Raw genomic sequence first — 19635 nt, 5'->3', positions numbered from 1 at the left:
CTTCTGGTGATCTACTCAGAACTTTAATAAAAGCCTTCACGATGTGGAATGTGCCTCTGTTTAACCAAAATGTATAGCCTGCAGTTCATCTAATGTTGAAGATGAGCAATCAGTTCAACCCTTTTGCTTGTCTTTCTGTGAGCCAGGCCTGTGATAACTGCATGGACCACAAGTAGTCTTTGAATTACAACTAGAATTGAGCCCGGAATTACAGTCATAAATGAGGGGCCATTAGGTGGGTCATCACATGTTCAACCTGGTTTTATTAAGTTGTTTTGCAGTGCACATTAAGTGAATACCACGGCCATTAAGTGAGTCCATTTTCCCCAAAGGCGTTTTTTTTGTCAGAAATTAGAAATAAAAAGCCAGCAAGTTTCTGGAACTGGCAAAAAATATATATATATTAAAAATTATGGGATGCTGCAAGCGGCCAGAAATGCAAGCCTGGTGCCAAGTGCCCAAGATGCAATCATGTGACTGCTTGTGGCCATTGTAACTTCCCAAAATGGGTCATAAGAGAGACCAACTGATAAGCAAGAGTTTTGCAAAAGATCCAAAGTAGCTTGGTTTTCTATACAGGTAGTCCTCAACTTACAACAGTTTGTTTAGTGCTCGTTCAAAGTTACAACGGCACTGAAAGAAGTGACTTATGACCGTTTTTCACCTTTACAACCTTTGCAGCATCCCTACGATCGTGGGATCCAAATTCAGATGCTTGGCAACTGGTTCATACTTATGACCGTTGCTGTGTCCCCAGGTCATGTTGTCAGATTTTACAACCTTCTGACAAGCAAAGTCAGAATCGGGGGAAGCCAGATTCACTTAACCGTGTTACTAACTTATCAACCGCAGTGATTCACATAACAACTGTGGCAAGAAAAGTCACAAAATGGGACAAAACTCACTTGACAAATGTTTCACTTAACAACAGAAATTTGGGGCTCAATAAGTCGAGGACTACCTGTACATTGCAGTAAACCGTATTTTGTTCTTCGATTTACAACATAGGTGGTTGTATTTAACGACCATCATCGAACCCAAAATTTCCATTGCTAAGCAAAACAACTGCTAAGTGAGTTTTGCTCCACTTGGCAACCATTTTTTGCCACAGTTATTAAGTGAATCCTGCGGTCGTTGAACGAATCTGGCTTGCCAGATTGCCTTTGCTTATTGGAACCTAGCTGGGAAGGTTACAAAAGTTGATCGCGTGGGACACTGCAACCAACATAAATACATGCCAGTGGCCAAGTGCCTGAATTTTAATCACGTGACCATGAGAAGGTTGCAACCGTTGTAGGAGTGAAAGTGGTCATAAGTCACTTTTTTACAGTGCCGTTGTAATTTTGAACAGTCACTAAATGAATGCTTGTGAGTCAAGGACAACCTGTATTCCTCAAACCACAAACTCTTGGCGCCTGCAATTTACCGTTGTTCAATCATGACTTACAAACTTCACCCCAGGGTTCAGTAAGCTGTTGTTGTTAGTTGGGAAGTCATGTCCGACCCATCGCGACCTCATGGACAATGTTCCTCCAGGCCTTCCTCTCCTCTACCATCCTCTGGAGTCCATTGAAGCTCATGCCTTCTGCTTCAGTGACTCCATCCAGCCACCTCATTCTCTGTCGCCCCCTTCGTCTTTTGCCCTCAATCTTTCCCAGCATGAGGCTCTTCTCCAGGGACTCCTTCCTTCTCATTAGGTGGCCAAAATATTTGAGTTTCATCTTCAGGATCTGGCCATTTAAAGAACAGTTGATCTCCTCCAGGACTGACCAGTTTGATCGTCTTGCAGTCCAAAGGACTCGCAGGAGTCTTCTCCAGCACCAGAGTTCAAAGGCCTCCGTTCTTTGGCGCTCAGCCTTTCTTACAGTCCAACTTTCACAGCCATACATTGCGACTGCAAAAACCACAGCCTTGACTATACGCACTTTTGTTGGCTGTGTGATGCCTCTGCTTTTTAGTATGCTGTCTAGATTTGCCATAGCTTTCCTCCCCAGGAGCAAGTGTCTTTTAATTTCTTGGCTGCAGTCTGCATCTGCGGTGATCTTGGAGCCCAGGAAAGTAAAATCTGTCACTAACTCCATTTCTTCCCCATCTATTTTATTAAACTAGACTAAGCCAAAACTAAGGCTACTGTACAATTGTTATGGAGCAATGGGTGATACATTAGCACTGATTGCTCCTTGCCTGGATTAACTTAATGCAGCCAACATCCAATAGGTAAGTGTTTGGCTCTTCTTGCCACCTTGCCAACTCTCTTGCGGAAAAAAGGGAGGGGAAGAGGGTGCCCGATTAAGTCTTGGCAGCAGGAAGAGGCCAACGCCTTCTTAACACTTTCTCCTGCTTTCAAAACTTCCCAGGATCATAAATGATTGGCTGAGAGAAAGGGGCGTCAGTTAGCATTAACTCCTTCAAAAAGCAGTGTGGAAGGCAGGATTTATAGAGATCTATAAAAGAGGCTGTAATCCATTTTAGTAGAGAACCAGAAGAGGCAGCTTGCTTTTCCAGTGTTACAGGCATGAAAGAATGCGCTCTTATACAACGCAACCTAAGGCACCAATGCGCTGCGTCAGAAACACACCAAGAAGAAAAACTAATTCAGAAACTGTTCACCTCTGCCTAACACGTGGTGTTAATATAACACACACATCCATGTGCCAATTTCAGGCTTTTCTTTCCTCCCCAGGCCCAAACCTTCACAAATATATTTTATACATCTTCCCCTATCAACAGTCTTTGGAAAACTTTTTTTTTAAACCCTCAGTACTAAAATGGTTTCGTTATTTTTCCTCTTTCCCTCTGAGCCAAAGAGATATTCTGCAGAATTTGTTAAGTTGTGAAGGAGAGATTTGTGAGAGCAGGAAAGATGTGTTATACATTTTTATGAACAAAGCAGTCCCATCGCATCCCACGATCCCGGCCATTTTAGCGTAGATTGAAATTGCCAAAGGTGATTAACTTGTCTTCCTCAAAGGCTACACAGTTTAAGGTGCTTTGTAATGTCCATAATAATGATAATAAAAAACTTGGGAAAGTGCGAAATGGAGGTTGTGAAGGGACACAACATGGTTTCTGATTCTGTGGATGAATAATATAGCTCCATGATGGCGAACCTATGGCACGCCTGCCGGAAGTGGCGCACAGGGCCATCTCTCCGGGCACACCAGCCGCCACCCGTTGCTCTTCCGGGTTCCAGCTAGTCTTCATGCATGTGGGAGCACCGGAAAAGCAGTGTCCTTGGAGCGCATGGTGGTCGCAGATGGTCTTTGCATGTGCATGCATGCCGGAAACTTAATAACCAAGTGACTGACGCACATGCGCACTCCAGAAACTGGAAGTTCAGGTTCCTGGCACGTGCATGCGCGCCGGGGAACTGCACTTCCGGTTTTTGGCGCTCCTGCGTGTGCACTCCAGGGAGCTGCTCTTCTGATTTCCAGTGCTCCCCCATATATGTGTGCGTACTACCGTTTTGGCACTCGGTGCCGAAAAGGTTCGCCAACACTGATATGGCTCTTCTGATTCCCTTCCCATAACGACAGAATTCTTTCAAGCATGCAAATATGGAGAATATTTCCTCATTATCTCAGTCCGAGTATTAAATATGATATGATACATGCTGCACCAAGGTTTGTTATAACCCTGGTACATGGGGAGTGGAAGCACCAAATGAATCAAGTCATATACAATACAAGAAGCTACAACCAAATGAACGACATCAATCATGCAGATAATATTGCTGTTTTAGCTTACAGTGATGTAGAAATGGGGGGGTCACCGAATAAATTATATGTTTTACGACTCAATATGGTTAGCTTCCAGATTTCAACTCTTCCAAACATGACGTGTCAACAGAAAACTACGGTTAGGTTGCGAATTCTCAGCATGTAAGGAGTTTATTTCTATGTGCCAGACAGATCTCTATTCCAGCGTTTCTCAAACTTGAAAACTTTTAAGATATGGAGATTTCTTCTCCCATGATTCTTCAGCCAGCATGCTTGCTGGGGGATTCTGGGAGTTGAAGTTCTCACATCTCAACATTGCAAAGTTTGAGAAACATTGCTCCAATCAATCCATAGAGGTACAGAAGGGAGAGGACTAAAAAAGCATGTGAAAGTACTAAGAAGGGGTCAAACAAGATAATAGTCACTTTGCATGAGTAGCAAGACTGGTATTTAATGATGTTTTACCACAATGCAGCTAGTCCTTGACTTACAACCATTCGTTTAGTGACTGTACAATGGCACAGAAAAAAGTGACTTATAACTGGTTTTCATACTTACGACCATCAAAATTCAGATGCTTGGCAACTGGTTCACCTTTATGGCGGTTGCGGTGTCCTGAGGTCATATGACCACTTTTTGCAACCTTCTGACAGTCAATGGGGAAGCCAGATTCACTTAACAACCACGTAGCAACTTAACAACTGCACTTAACAATATGGCATGGAAGACTGTAAAGTGGGGCACAACTCAATTAACAAATGTCTTGCTTAGCAACAGACATTTTGGGCTCAATTGTGGTCATAAGTCAAGGACTACCTTTACGTGTTTGCTGTCTTAATGAATTCTCGGCCTAGGAATTCCCTGAAATACAAAAAATGAACACTACTGGTAAGCTGAAAATCCATTCCCAATACACCAAGCTCTATTTCAGGGGTGTCAAACTCACGTCATCACAGTGGCATCACATGATGTATTGGGACTTTCCCCCCCTTTACCTAAATCGGGCAGCGCCCGTGGGCTGCGAGTTTGACACTCTTGCTCTACTTTATCATCTTCTAATACCCAATAGATCAGGGGTGTCCAAACTTGGGAACTTTAAGACTTGTGGACTTCAACTCCCAGAATTCCCCAGCCAGCCATGCTGGCTGGGGAATTCTGGGAGTTGAAGTCCACAAGTCTTAAAGTTCCCAAGTTTGGACACCCCTGCAATAGATAAATCTAGCTCTATCTTTTATATGCTGCATAGTAAAATGCAGTATACACACGATACCAATTCAAGCAGAACCTCCAAATACCAAGACAGTCTATCTCAAGATATTACAAACTTTCAATTTTTAACATTTTTCTCTGCAATTTTCCACCCTGGTTAGCCATTAAGGGAAATTGGATGCTTAGTAGATCTTTTGATAGCAAACCACTCCCAAAAACTAGATATCAGGGTTTTTTTTCTTGAGGTAATCAGTTACATCAAGAGGAAAGCATTTAAACGTGTAGATCAGAGTGCAGAATGTTTGCATGTGAAAGGATGAGAAAAAATTCTACATAATCCCCCGCAGAGGCTGAGTGTCTTAAGTTATAATGCATTTTGGAGACATTCAGTAGCATGATCGGCAACCCATTCCTTGGGGTTTCTGATCCACGCTTTATGACATATTATGTGTGAGCCCAGCCAAACCACGGTTTATTAAATGAACCATGCTTATGCAAATTGTGGTTTAGGACAGCATATGAAGATAATCATGCAAAAGACTTCCATCCTTCTGAGGGTGGGTAACATGAGGACTCAGATTGTTGGGGACAATAGGCTGATTCTGTAAAATGGCTTAGGAGAGGGCTGTAAAGCACTATAAAGCGGTATATAAGTCTAAGTGCTCTTGCTAAAAGAAATTTGGTCCAGATTGGAATCTTCTCCTAATCTCTTTAAGAAAAAAATAAGATATTCAGATCAAGAAAAGTACTGTCAGTGAGGAAGATAAGAAAGTCTTACTGTTTGAAGGGGTTATAGTTTCTCATAAGTTACAAGAATGCATTATTATGTCAGATAGCAGCAGACCAAATGTAGTGTTTCTGAACTGCACCTTCTGAACTGCGTGGCCTTCCTCCAATGTTGTAAACCTTTGTTTACTGATGCACTCCAGATACATTTAGATCAGTGTTTCTCAACCGTGGCCATTTAAAGATAAGTGGACTTCAACTCCCAGAGTTCCCAGCCATCATAGTTGGCTGAGGAATTCTGGGAGTTGTAGTCCACCCAAGATTGAGAAACACTGATTTAGATTATATTACAGGTAGTCCTTGACTTACAGCCATTTGCTAAGAGACTGACGTTACAGTACTGGAAAAAGTGACTTCCCCATGGTCCCGTGATCACCTTCCAAGCTTATGTTCGACAAGCAAGGTCAATGGGGGGGGAGACAATTTGCTTAAAGACGACATGATTCACTTAAGGACTGGGGGAAAAGATCATAAAAGCTCACTTAAACTGTTTTGCTTAGCAACTGAAATTTTAGGCTCCATTGTGATCGTAAATTGAAGGCTACCTGGTGAGGAATTCTACAGTTGGAGGCACGACTCACCTGGAAAAGTAGGGAAGGGCTAGCACAAGGAATATCAACAGACAGCTAGCACCCCCCCTCCAAATGTTACCATGCTAACAGCTGGATTAGAGACATTGCTTACACATATCTAAAGCATTTTGTGTGGAAAGGAGACTGTGATTTCCCCTGCAAAGTATATACAATTGGATGGGGAACTCTGTATAACAGAGGCCTAGCTTTGTAGTTAGCCTGTGACCTGCAAAAGCAGACTCCAATTGCGTCTGGAGGTGTTCAGAAACTCATAAAATTCATTCCAACCAGCATTTTATGAAGAAAGGAGAGCTCAAATCATGGATAGTTTTGTTTCTTTATGGAGGAAATTGTGTTCTCTTGCACCGAGTAGCACTAAAATCACAACCTAGATTAGAAGTGCGCAACCAAGGGGCCTCTATGTTTTGGACTTCAACTCCCATAAGCCCCCAGAACAGCATGGGTCAAGGGTTTGTTGAGATCCCATGCATCTGGAGGACATTAAACACAGGTTAGCTGTTTCCGCAGGGCTAGGCCTTTGCAAGCCGAGAGTCCTAGGAAAGCTCTTTATCCAGAAGGTTATATAGGGGTCACAACATTTACAGAGCAGAACTGGCCTCCTGGAAGCCATGCGATGCGTGGGGGAATTGAATGCAAGCGGGACAAAGGTCACTACTACCTCCAAGACCATCATTCTGCATACGGAGGAATGTACCTATATGTTATACACACCGTACTGCTGCCTGACAGTAACTAGCGGGTTTATCCCCAGAAAAAATCATGCAAGAATAAAAAAAAATCCTGTACGCAAGAAGGGCAACACACGAAAACTACTCCTAATGTAGGTAAAAGGGGAGTTCTACAGTTCAACTAAGCTTTACTTCTTCACTCGCTCTCCTCCATATATGAAGGACAGAAGAATAAAAAGGATTTGATCCCACGGAGCTCCAGGCCCCAAGATTAACTCGCTCTATATTCTTAAAGCATGCAGGCTTCATTCATCGCTTTAAAACGCAGAAAACTGCACATACAACAAAGCATTTTATCCTACCTGCAAAATAATAATAATCGCAGGTATCATTAATATCATTTGCTATGCCCCCCCCATTCCAAAAGCCTCTGGTCAGGGAGATAAGCAAATATATAAGAAATATGTACTTGCACGCTAACCAAATTACACCAAGGGTTAAAACCTTCAGAGAGCATACCCTTTGAGGCTTACACCTGAGTAAAATTGCCTAAAATGGAAAACATTGCTGCATAGAAGTCTGGGTTAATGTGCTTTGAGGTTTTTTTTTGGGGGGGGGGGAGGGATCAGGCTGGTTGCATTAAGAGCAAACTATTGTTTTCCCTTTGCACAATCTCTTGAATTTTTTTAGGTTATAGTTATTGTGGCTACGATTGCTTCATGCGCTCCCAGCATGCACAATTTATATATCTATATCTGCAAAACCTCTATCATCTATCTATCTATCTATCTATCTATCTATCTATCTATCTATCTATCTATCTATCTATCTATCTATCATCTATCTATCTATCTATCTATCTATCTATCATCTATCTATCTATCTATCTATCTATCATCTATCTATCTATCTATCATCTATCTATCTATCATCTATCTATCTATCTATCTATCTATCTATCTATCTATCTATCATCTATCTATCTATCTATCTATCTATCTATCTATCATCTATCTACCTACCTACCACCTACCTACCTACCTACCTACCTACCTACCTACCTACCCATCTATCTAGATTGAATTAGCTCCCTAAACTTGACTTTGAAGGTTTACCAATCCCCACAACCGGTGGAAAGAAAGAGAGGACTCGAAGCCAGGGGATTATCACCACGTTGGGAAAAAAGCAAAGGCAAGGCTCGCTCTCATTTTCTCCAAACAGTCCTGGGAATTTTACTCAGGAGTAAACCTCACTTCTTCCAACACCTCCCCCCCCCCCCGCCCAAAGGGTGAGCAGCAGACTGCAGCCGCCCAAAGTCGCAGCCCTGCAACCTTTCATTCCCACCCCCCAAAGTAAAAAAAAAAAAAGAGGCTCCTCTCTTAAGAAAGAAAAGTGCAACCTTGGGTTGGCTTCGAGCAAGGTTACAAGACAGCCCGGGGGAGAAAGATAGGCCCGGTCGGCTAGAGAAAGAGCAAGAGAGGATCCCGAAGCTGACCCCAGGAATCCTTTCCTCCCAAATGCAAGGAGAAGGGGAGAGCCGAGAGGCCCCTTTGCCTGCCTCCCCAACCCCACCTCCACGGTTCAAATCCCACCCCAACGGCTTCCTCTCTTGGAAGACCCTCTTTAAAGACGGCAAGCTAAGTCTTTCCTACCTGGTTAAGAAACTCCCCAGGAATGCATCGGCCGCGTCGGGTGGGAGGGGGGCAGAAAAGACCCCCGCAGGACCCCCCCATAAACATACTACACCGACGGCTGGGGAGGGGGCAGAAAAGACCCCCTCAGGGGGCCGCATACACACTACACCGAGGGGAGGAACAGGGAGTTATTCCAGGATAGCTACCTCGCCAAGGTGGGGGGGGGAGACCGGATGAGGATCGGGCGCAGGAGGAAAGCAAGGGATCTCTCCCGACCGAAGGTATGGAAGATGATAGGGGAGAGCAGGAGGATCTACACCCCGGATCCTACTACTATTACTACTACTACTACTCCGGTTCCTCCTCCGCCTTCTCGCCCACCTGCGGGTTCCCTCGGCGTGTCCTTGCCGGCGCTCTGGCTGGGCTGCTCCGCTGCCGCTCCTCCCGCAGGAGTCATCTCGTCCGCCTTAATGACCATGGCCGGCCGCCGCCGCCGCTCGCGCTCTTCTACCGCTGCCCCGCCGGCCTTGCTTGCGCTGCCACTGGAAGGACAGTCGAGCCCGTCGCAACCCCACGTGGTCCGCACTTCACTTAGGCGGCCGCTCCGACCCCTGACACGCCGCCCTCGGCCGCTGGCCCCGCCCCTTCACCCCCGCCTGTCACGGAAGCCTCGCCCAGCCAGGCTGACGGCGGCCGGCCGGGGGCAAAATTCATGGCGTTTTTTTTTTTTGCAGGGGCGAGCCTTGCAAGTGCCTTAAAGGGGCAGAGCTGATGTAGAGGATATAGGGAATCCCCGAGAATTCTGGGAGCCGAAGTTCACACCTCTGAATAGGGCCAGATGAGAAAATGCGATGCAGGTCGTTTTCAATTTACGACCAGATAAGATAACAGATGAACAGAGTTGGAAGGGACCTTATAGGTCATCTAGTCCAACCTCCCCGCTCAAACAGGGGACCGTATACCATTCATGCAGTGACTGTTGGCATTGACAAAAGTGAGCTATGACTGCGTTGCACACAGGACTTAGAACAGTGATGGCTGCATTTCCCCATGTTCACGTGGATCAAGATTCAGATGCTTGGCAACTGGCATGTATTTATGACGGTTGCAGTGTCCAGGTGTAGTAAGTTATCACCCAACCCTCTCCCAGAAAAATGAAATATCCTAGGAAGTATTGAAAAGACAGAATATTTCTCTGGATGTGAAAAGGAAGAAACATGTTTTATTAAAGAGAGAATAGCTTCCTGCCCATCCCCCTTTGTCAACGGGCCATTGCCCAAGCCAGTCCCTTTACATAATAAAGAGTCCTCCCCTTCAGCTCCAAGGTGATGAGATTAAGGCATGATCAGTCATTACTCACCACATGATATCTGAGAACTCAACCAAACCTGGATTCAAAACACGGCCTAGAGAGTTGCCCCTGCATGGCCCCATGGGAGTCTGACAACCAATTAGAAGACAAGCTCAAGATCAAAGGCCAGAGAGGGCATAGAACCAGGGACTCAGAATCTCAGTCCTCCCTTCTCTTCTTCTCCACCAACACTGAAGCATGTGGTCACCTTTTCTGTTCAGGACTCAAGCCATGTGGTCTTGTCCACCATTAAAACCATCTTTCCAAGCAGCCTCCATGTCTCCAGTGTCTTTTTCCCCACTTGGAGCCGAACCCAGAAGGACATTTCTTCCAACATAGGCTTCTAACAAGCAAACTTAATGGGGAAGCCAGATTCACTTAGGGCAGAACTGCTAATTTTATAACTTCAGTGATTCACTTAATTGTTTTTATTTATTTTATTTTGTCAAGCATGAATTAGATAACAGATATAAGTATAGACATGGTTATAAATACATGAAATGGATATGAATAAAAGGGAAAATTAGGACAGGGACAGTAGGCACACTGGTGTGCTTATACATGCCCCTTACAGACATCTGAGGAATGGGGTGAGGTTGACAGTAGACAGTCTTAAGGTTAAAGTTTTGGTGGTTTGGGGAAGAAACCACAGTGTCAGGTAGTGCATTCTAGGCATTGACCACTGTTGCTGAAGTTGTATTTTCTGCAATCAAGTTTGGAGCGCTTTACTATAAATTTGTATCTATTGTGTGCTTGTTGTGTTGTTGGAGTTGAAGCTGAAGTATTCACTGACAGATAGGACATCGTAGCAGATAATTTTATGTACTACACTTAGGTCAGATCAATGACGGCGAAGTTCTAAGTCAGCGATGGCGAACCTTTTTTGGCTCGCGTGCCATAAGTGGGGGGAGCGCAGGGGGGGCGTGTGCGGGTGGGCGGCACCCATAATGCAACGTGCGACCCCCCCCAGTGAGCATGTGCGCACTACAGGCGCTCCCCCCCATTTTTACATGTTTTTTTCACCCTCCTCAGGCTCCAGAGGCTTTATAGGAGCCTGGGGAGGGTGAAAACAGCCCCCCCCCAGCCGCCCCGGACACCCTCCGGAGGCATCAGAGAAGCCTCGGGACAGTCCCTGAAGCCTTCGGAGCGCTCAAAATGACCCGCCGAGCAAACCGGAAGTCCGGTTTGCTCGGAGGGTCGTTTTGAGCGCTCCAAAGGTGTCAGGGAAGCTCATGAAGCCTCCGGGGCGGGCGGGGGGCCCTTTTTGCCCACCCCAGGCTCTTATAAAGCCTCTGGAGCCTGGGGAGGGCAAAAAATGGCTTTAAAAAAGGGTGGGCGAAAAAACTCAGCAGGCCAGCGCATGCATGAGCCCTGGCCAGCTAACAGGTCAGCGCCTCACGTGCCCTGACAAATGGCTCCGCATGCCACCTGTGGCACGCGTGCCAGAGGTTCACCATCACTGTTCTAAGTTGTCGAAGCCTAAAATTTCAAATCTGGTGGCATAAGGCGTTCTGTTGTGAGCAGAGGAGTGGAGGACTCTTCTCGTGAAATCTATCTGGACTTGTTCAATTGTATTAATGTCTGATATGCAGTGTGGGTTCCAGACCGATGAGCTTTTATTCAAGAATTGTGGCAAGAAATTCATTTTATCCCCTTCGATTTGATGCCGTTTGGTATAGTGATTAAGACACAGAGTTAGAAAGAAGGAGAACTGTGAATTTTAGTTCCACCTTAGGCATGAAAAAACGGGATGGGTGACTAAGGGCAATTTACTCATTCTCAGCCCAACCCACTTCACAGGGTTGTTGTTGTGAGAAAATATGTTGGCTGCCTTAAGTTATTTATAAAAACAATAAAGATAAAGCTCTGGACAAATGTACATCATTTTCTTCGCAACAGTATGACATTTCCTTCTTTCAGTGTTTTCCCCTCCAATTTCTCAGTTTAGTGTACAGTTCTATGATTTCCAATTAGTTCCCCATCCAAGTACGAACCAGATCCAACCTTGCCTTGTTTCCAAATCCAGAGCAGCTCAGCCAAATTTGCTTCCTTTCTGACAGTAGCAGCAGTAGGCAATGTATGATCATCCAGATCAATGTTTCTCAGATTTGGCAACTTTAAGACATAGATTTCAACTGACTGGGGAATTCTGAGGAATGTTTTAAAGTTCAGTCAATCAGAATAGAGCTGGAAGGGACCTTGGAGATCTTCTAGTCCAGTAATGGCTACCCTTTTTCGGCTCCCGTGCCAAAAGCGGGGGAAGCGCAGGGGGGTCGTGGGCGGGCAGGCCACACTCATAATGTTATGCGTGTGACCCAGCGTGCATTGTGTGCGCAAACTCACCCTCCACACATGCGCACACAACCATTGTCCCCACATACTTTTGCCGCATTTTTTTCATCCTCCCCAGGCACCAGAAGCTTTCTAGGAGCCTGGGGAGGGCGAAAACAGCCCCCCCCCCGGAGGTCTTCCAGAGGCTTCAGCAGCTTCTCTGAAGCCTCCGGAGGGCAAAAAACGGCCCTACGGGGAACCCGGAAGTTTGGGAATTGTGACTTCCAGTTTGTCTGTAGGGCTGATTTTCGACCTCCGGAGCCTTCAGGAGGCTTCCCTGAACTTAAAATATATTATCCCCTTAGCTTTCGTTAGCCTCTGCTAGCAACGTCAGAGTGTAAAAACTACCATTGAATAGATAGTTGCCTTTATACATCATTGATCAATTTGGCCATTGTGCACCTGATAGGCCCATCCACCTGCCTCTCCCCTCTAATTAGCTCTGTCATTTTTACTTCAGACATGAAGTAAAAGACATGAAGTATCGATGGAGGCTTAGCTCCTGTTGCTTCCTCCTCTATCAAGCACTGCTGGTATATAACAACTCAAGTGAGTCCCACCCCCCTCTTTTCATGTCATTGGGCAACCTCAAAGAAGAGTAAGATGATCCCTCCATTAAAGGTAGCAGTGCAAGCCACTTCAAAGCCCAGCTGAACTTTGTTTACAGAGTATTCAGTCCTGCTAACCAGACCAATTTGATTTGCAATGTTTTCAATGCCTCCTCTCCCATCGTGTGATTGCTTATCAATTAAATAAAAAGGGAGATTAGTCACTAAGCTTGTCTTTTGATCAAGAGAGGAATCCATTCAAAGCAAAGATTCTTGAACCCAGCAGTTCGGTATCTAGCTAGCAGAACCAGTGCTGCTTGGGACAACCTTCTGAAACCATTACAAGAACAGTCATTCTAATTATACTTCTACAATCCCATGGTTGCATGAACATTGCATAACATCTATGCTAACAAGAGAGTACTGTAGTAATGCTGTGGCCTAAGAGAGCACAGAAAAGCCACTGGGCTCTAAGAGAGTTTCAGAGAGTCTAGTCCTAAGAGAAGACATACCGTATTTTTGGAGTATAAGACGCACCTTTTTCCCTCAAAAAAAGAGGCTGAAAATCTGGGTGCATCTTATACTCCAGTGCGTCTTATACTCTGAAAAATATGGTAGATACCGACATAGACAGGGTAAAGGTAAAACAGGAGTGTCAGACTCAAGGCCCAGGGGCTGGATCTGGCCCAGGAGGTGCTTAGATCTGGCCCTTGGGGCCTCCCTGGAAACAGCAAAGGACCAGCGCTGGCAGAGCCCACAGTGCATCTGCCAGCGAAAACGGAGCTGGGAAGGCCTCCTGAGCTCTGTTTTCACTGCCAGCCGCGGGTTGCAGGATGCCGTTGCAGCCGAAAATTGAGCTTGCGAAGGCCACATGCAGCACTCCCGACTCTGTTTTCATTCGCAGAGGGTTGCAGGAGGCCATCACAGCCGAAAATGGAGCTTGGGAGCCCGTATTCGCTGGCAGTACACTTGGACCACCACAGGAGCCCCTGACATGAGTGACGTCGAGCTGGCGACACCCATCCCAGCCCACCAAGGTCAAACACAACCCTAATGCGGCCCGTACGTCTTAAAATCCCCAAGATTGAGAAACATTGCTCTAAGGCAGGGGTCCCCAACCCCCGGTCGGTGGACTGGCACCAGGCCTTGGCACACCGGAGATGGGGTCAGGCAAACAAGTGAAGAGACCAAGGTGCACAGAACACTGCCACCTACCCACTAAAGTAGTACCTATTTATCTATTTGCATTTGCCTGCTTTTGAACTGCTAGTTTGGCAGGAGCTGGAGCAAGGAATGGGAAATTATACAGTTCTTGGATTTCAAACTATCGACCTTCCGGTTGACATGTCAGCAACTTAACCGTTGGCCGCCGTGTCACTATAGACATAGAATCATAGTGCTGGGAAGGGATTTCAGAGATCATCTAGTTCAACATGAAGTAGCTCATGAAAATGGCCCATGTTTATTTATGCGCATTGTATTTGCATTGGTGTATTCATGAGGAGAAGCATTGTGTAGGCTTATGTATGTGATCCAGGAAACATCAGGACCTTTAAGAATGACATCAGCAACTATTTTACTTCTCTGCCCTTGTTGTCCTCCAGTTTTTGTGCCAGGAGACACAGGTAGCTGTTGCTAATGTTGTCGAGGTATCTTTTGTATGGAGATGAAAAGTGTGTCTAAAAATTGTTGGATGAGTTAGCACAGTGATGGCGAACCTTTTCGGCACTGAATGCTGAAAAAGGAGCATGCATACTTGGCGCCGGAAAAGAACTTCCAGTTTCCAGCACGTGCATGCGCGGTGGCATGCTAGTCTTCCAGTTACTAGCATGCATGTATGCACCACGATCAGCTGGCTGGCACGCATGCTCACACTGGAAAATGGAAGACCAGCTCTTCCAGTTTCTGGCACTGCCGCATGCACCAATGCCAGCTGATCATTGCACAAGCATGTGCGCCAGAAACCCAGAAGAGGAACAGGGACGCCGCTTGTGCCAGGCGACATGGCTCGGCATGCCTCACCACTGTCATCATAAAAAGAAAAAAAATGTAAAAGGAAAAAGCTGAGCTAGTTGCTGCCTCACCGTGGATGACTCTGCTTAACTGTTTAAAAAAGCCCCTAAAAAAGCGCCCTCTACTATGAGGCAGGAGAACTGCGTGCCTCGTTTGGGCAGGGCTTTTTCAGAGGACCCAAGGCAAGAGCAGAGTTGAAATCCTCTCTGAAACAGCTGGAAGAGGTACGTGTGGGTCGGAGGGAGGGGGAGGAATTCAAACTTCATCCTCCTGGTGCGGGGCTTTGGGCAAAGGCTGGAGGGAACGGTTAGGGTTTGATTGCAGGCACAACCACGTTGCCTTTTCAAACCTGTAATCAGTGCAGCTGGTCTGGATCCTTCTGGGGCTGGGGGAAAGTGTGTTTAGTCCAATCCAACGTGTGTGTGTGTGTGTGTGTGTGTGTGTTTGAGAGAGGGAGGAAGGAGGGGAAGGGAGAAGAAAAAGAAAAAGAAAGAAGGAAAATTCTTTCGCAAAGGAGAAAAACAAATGCTGTTGCTTTAAATCAGAACTGAGCATGCCTGGCTGTGGAATTCTGGGAGTTGAAGTCCACAAGTCTAAAATGAAACCCAACACTGGGTCAGTGACTCACCAGCCATAAACCTCACCGCACGTCACTGCACTTTGGGCACACGTGCCATAAGTTCGCCATCACGGAGTTAGCAGATACCAATCCTTCTCTTCCTCATCAGATTCTTGGTTTGCATCTTGAACTCTGCTTGGGGGAAAGACGGAGAGGTAATGAAGTTGGCATGAGTGATTTATGGCTCAGGGTAGAGAAGGGACTGGGAGGAGGCATGTAATGGGAAGAAGAAGTAACCTTGAGGAACAGGAGGAAGAGACACTATCAAGACAAGGCTCAGATAAAAGAAATCTGAGTCTGAGCCAGAACTGTAACCCAAGTAAGTGTCTCACACAAGACATTCCCTTGTCTTAGGAAGGGGGCACATTCAGACTGGCAAGATTCTGTTACCATAACTTTATAATAAATGTATTGCATGATTTTGGTTTCGTAGTCTGGTTAAGGCATGATAAAGAGAAGGATTTAGTTCAAGACTTTGCAAGCCGCTAGGCCAAATGAATGGGTACACCATCCCTAGTTTAAATACAGATTTATAATTACCATTTGAACAGAAACATTGTATGCTCTGGTGCAGAGAAAATTGCAATTTGATGGTACTTGTGATACTATTAAAAGTTAGTGGGTCATTTGTCAGGCCATTAAATAAAGGCTTATCCTTTGACGGTCCTTCCAATAAATGCTGGCTTCAAACTGAGGACTACACTGTAGGATGATCTATTCTAGATAATTAGAACCTAAGAGAGATACAAAAGCTGCAGAGAAATCTACACCCAACCCTAGCTATGCCGTACCACCATCAATGCCTCAGGGCTCAGGATAATTTGGATGCTACTGCTTGTCCAAAATGAGAAGAATCTGACCAGAATGTCTGTAGATCGGAAGTCTTTTTGTTGGTAGCTTCCATCTTTTCCAATAAGTGCTTGCTTAGAATGGTGTCCCAACAAATTATGCCCTCGATGGAGCATGGTGGCGCATGTGGTTAGAATGCTGTGCTGGAAGTTAGCAAAGGACATGTTTGAAACCCGAAAGCTGCTGCATTTCAGGGTGAGCTCCCGTCATTTGCTCCAGCTCCTTCCAGGGGTATGAAAGGAGACCCCATAGGTGTCCCCTGGGCAATGGCGATGTTCACCGGCCAATTCTTTCAACTCGGAAACGCCTTAAGTGATGCCTCTGACACAGGGCTGGGTTCCTGTAGAGACTACTGCCAGTTTGCTCAGGGACGCACCATGCGTGCTTGATGCACGCTGCGTGTGCATTTACAGTACAACTAAAATTGCTCTGCGCAGAAGCAAAATACAAGATCGTGCCACATTTGCCGCCGGCGGGAGAACTCTTTTGGGAGCATGGCAGGCCTGGGTCACTGCTGGTTGCAACGACCCAGGCTGCCAGGCCGAACTGGTAGGAACCTACCACTGCTCTGACACGAACAGGAGGTGATGTCTCTGATACAACGCATTTGACCAGAGAAAAAGCAGAGAAGAGCAACAGAGGATTAGTGGGAGTGGAGGCTAAAGCATACTGTGTTGTAGGAACTGGGTATGTCTAGTCTAATGAAGAGAAGGATTATGGGTGACATGATAGCAGTCTTCCAGGATTGGAAGGGATGTCTTCAAAGCATCTGAGAACAGGAGAAGAAGTAAAGCATGGAAGATCGTTAGAGAGAGATCCAACCTAGGACTAAGGAGAAATCACCTGACATTGAGAACAATTAATCAGTGGAACAGCTGATAGAAGTTGTGGGCACTCCATCACTGGGGGCTTTAAGAAGAGATTGAACAACCATTTGTCTGGAATGGTATAGTCTCCTGCCTGAGCAGGGGGTTGAGCTAGAAGACCTCCAAGCCAGGCCCTTTTCAACTCTGTTACTCTGGGTTGTATATTCTCAGGATAGGTGCTCCACCCCAGCAATTTCTTTATTGTTGGAAGCTTTCTTACACACCCAGTTTCGCTTGCTACCTTCAGGTGTGGTGGAATTCCCTGGTCCTTCCTCCATATTGATGTGAGATTCCAATGCTGACCTTTTTAGCTTTTGTTCATCTTAATTAAAACAGCAAGAAAATGAGGAGGTATTTCCCGTGTGCTGAATTCTAGCTAGAGAATTGGCAGGAACTAACTAACTAACTAACTAACTAATTAACTAACTACTAATTCAACTAGGTTGAAGGTTTGTGAAATAACCTCACGTCGCCCTGACTCTTCCCCGAATTAAGGAATTAGAAAGTTGTTAAAAGGGAGTTGTTTGCAAGTAAACTAACATTAACCATTATCTAAAGAGGGACCTCTGTGAGAGGTTACATTTCTCTAAAACAAGATTTAATGTGATTTAAATGTATTTTGGGTAGTCCAGAGGAGATGGTCTTGCGAAGTCTGGCAGCGCACAAGAGAAATCCTGCATGAATCAGCAGTTTATCTTGTTTCCCTCAAGACGGTGTTTTGACGCAATGAAATTAAGAATAGATTCTCAAGGACAACGATGGAATAAACATTCTCTCCTCTTATTCCATTTCTGGGATCTCTCTGCAGATCGGACTTAATCTTGGCATCTCAGGGTGAATGATTGACAAGAACAGACATGCCCAAAAGAGAGGCTCTTCCGTAGATTTTTGCAAGCAATTAATCTGAGAAACGCATCCAGATAAAGTTTAGCAGCATGAGGCGGCACACTTTTCAAAACTCAAAGGATTTACGTAGGGATGGGTGGGTGGAAATGCTGGGGCAAATTGAAACATGATGGCAAGGACAGTTCCTCTTCACTTGTGAGATGGGTGATCTCATCGGCAACACACCTAGAGCAGTGTTTCTCACTTAGGTGACTTTTTAAGACATGTGGACTTCCACTCCCAGAATTCCCCAGCCAGCATGAATGTCGTAAAGTGACCTAGATTGAGAAACACTGCCTCAGAGTATTCTGGGATATGTGCCCTCTCCTAGAACAGGGATCAGCAACTTGCAGCTCTGGAGCCACATGTGGCTCTTTCAATCCCTCTGCTGTGGCTCTCTGTCGCTCAAAATATGCATCACAACCACCAATGTGTGACACCTGCCGGCACGCAATTTATTGAGCTTTTCGACTCCCTGTAGGCCAACCACGGATAAATCCAGGAAAAGAAAAAAATTCAGAAGAAAACAGAATGTTTAATTCAACTACATATGCTAGTTTTGTGGCCCCTCAGAAACTAGTCAGGCATGGGAAGGTTTTTTGTAGCTCCCGGTGTTTTCTTTTCTTTGGGAAATGGGTCCAAATGGCTCCTTGGGTGTTTGAGGTTGCTGACCCCTGTCCTCAATCTCTCTCAATCATGGCAATTTTAAGATGTATGGACTTCAGTGTCACTGCGTTAAATTGTTTGCTAGCCTGAACTGAATAGCTGAACTGAAAGAGTTACTGCGCAGGTCATAAGGTCTTATCAGCAATGATGTACTGCGCCTGCTCATCACACATTCCAGAGACTTCTTTCCTTTTGATCTTTGTCCGTCTGCCAGGAAGCTGGTAGACAAACTGTTTCTGCCAAAATGTAACAATTAGATAGATTTGTTTATTTCTTTGTTTTATTATTTTTGTATTAAAGCTTGTTTTTAATTAGAATATGTTTTCCGGGATTTTATTTCATTTTTCACACCTTAAAGAAAATGCTGTTTGGAAAAGCCACGATCTAGGACCTCATCTAGTTCTCTGGCATGATGTCAGAATTCAGTGACCAACCTGCAGCTCAGTTTTGCACAGCAGAAAACGGAAACATCTCTAGGTGCTGGCAGTAGATCAGATGATTGATGACTAGAGCAAAACCCTCTGCATATGTTGGGACTACCACTCCCAAAATTCCTAATTATCTACAATTCTGGATGTGACTCACCTCAAAGGGTTGTTCCTGTGGAGAAAAATCACAGGAGGAAAGAGTGTTATGTATGTTTGCCACCTTGAATTACTTAATAAAGCAGTAACGGTGGGATTTTGAAAATCTAATGAATAAACAAACAAACAAACACATCTGAAGCTCGCTGATTTAAGATTGGGCCAAGGAGAACAGCCTTCCCACTTTTGTTTCTCATAATGTTAGAATTTGGGGACTAGCCAACAAAAATGATCAGCTGATCCAGGAGACAAAATAAACATTTGTACATGATGCATAATTTTCTAATTAACAATAGGCATGGTCTTGCCATGTT

At 45.3% G+C, this 19635-nt stretch overlaps 1 protein-coding gene across 2 annotated transcripts in view; it reads right to left on the bottom strand.

Moving 5' to 3' along the window:
* Window positions 1-9237, bottom strand: part of CLUH (clustered mitochondria homolog) — a 107555-nt gene extending 98318 nt beyond the window's left edge. Inside the window, exon 1 of one of the 2 annotated variants that reach the window (XM_081944344.1) lies at window positions 8991-9237. In XM_081944344.1, coding sequence (XP_081800470.1) covers window positions 8991-9087 — 97 coding nt within the window. In that variant the 5' untranslated portion in view covers window positions 9088-9237. Of the gene's footprint in view, window positions 1-8374; window positions 8509-8990 lie in introns of those variants that run through there. The other variant, XM_081944345.1, reaches the window with a different exon arrangement.
* Between the last annotated feature and the right edge of the window lie 10398 nt (window positions 9238-19635).

The sequence above is a fragment of the Natrix helvetica genome (assembly GCF_964273705.1).
Source record: "Natrix helvetica genome assembly, chromosome: 2".
In the NCBI taxonomy this organism is placed as follows: Eukaryota; Metazoa; Chordata; class Lepidosauria; order Squamata; family Natricidae; genus Natrix; species Natrix helvetica.
The sequence above is the reverse complement of the archived record's forward strand: the minus strand, read 5'-3'. Positions and strand labels throughout refer to the sequence as shown.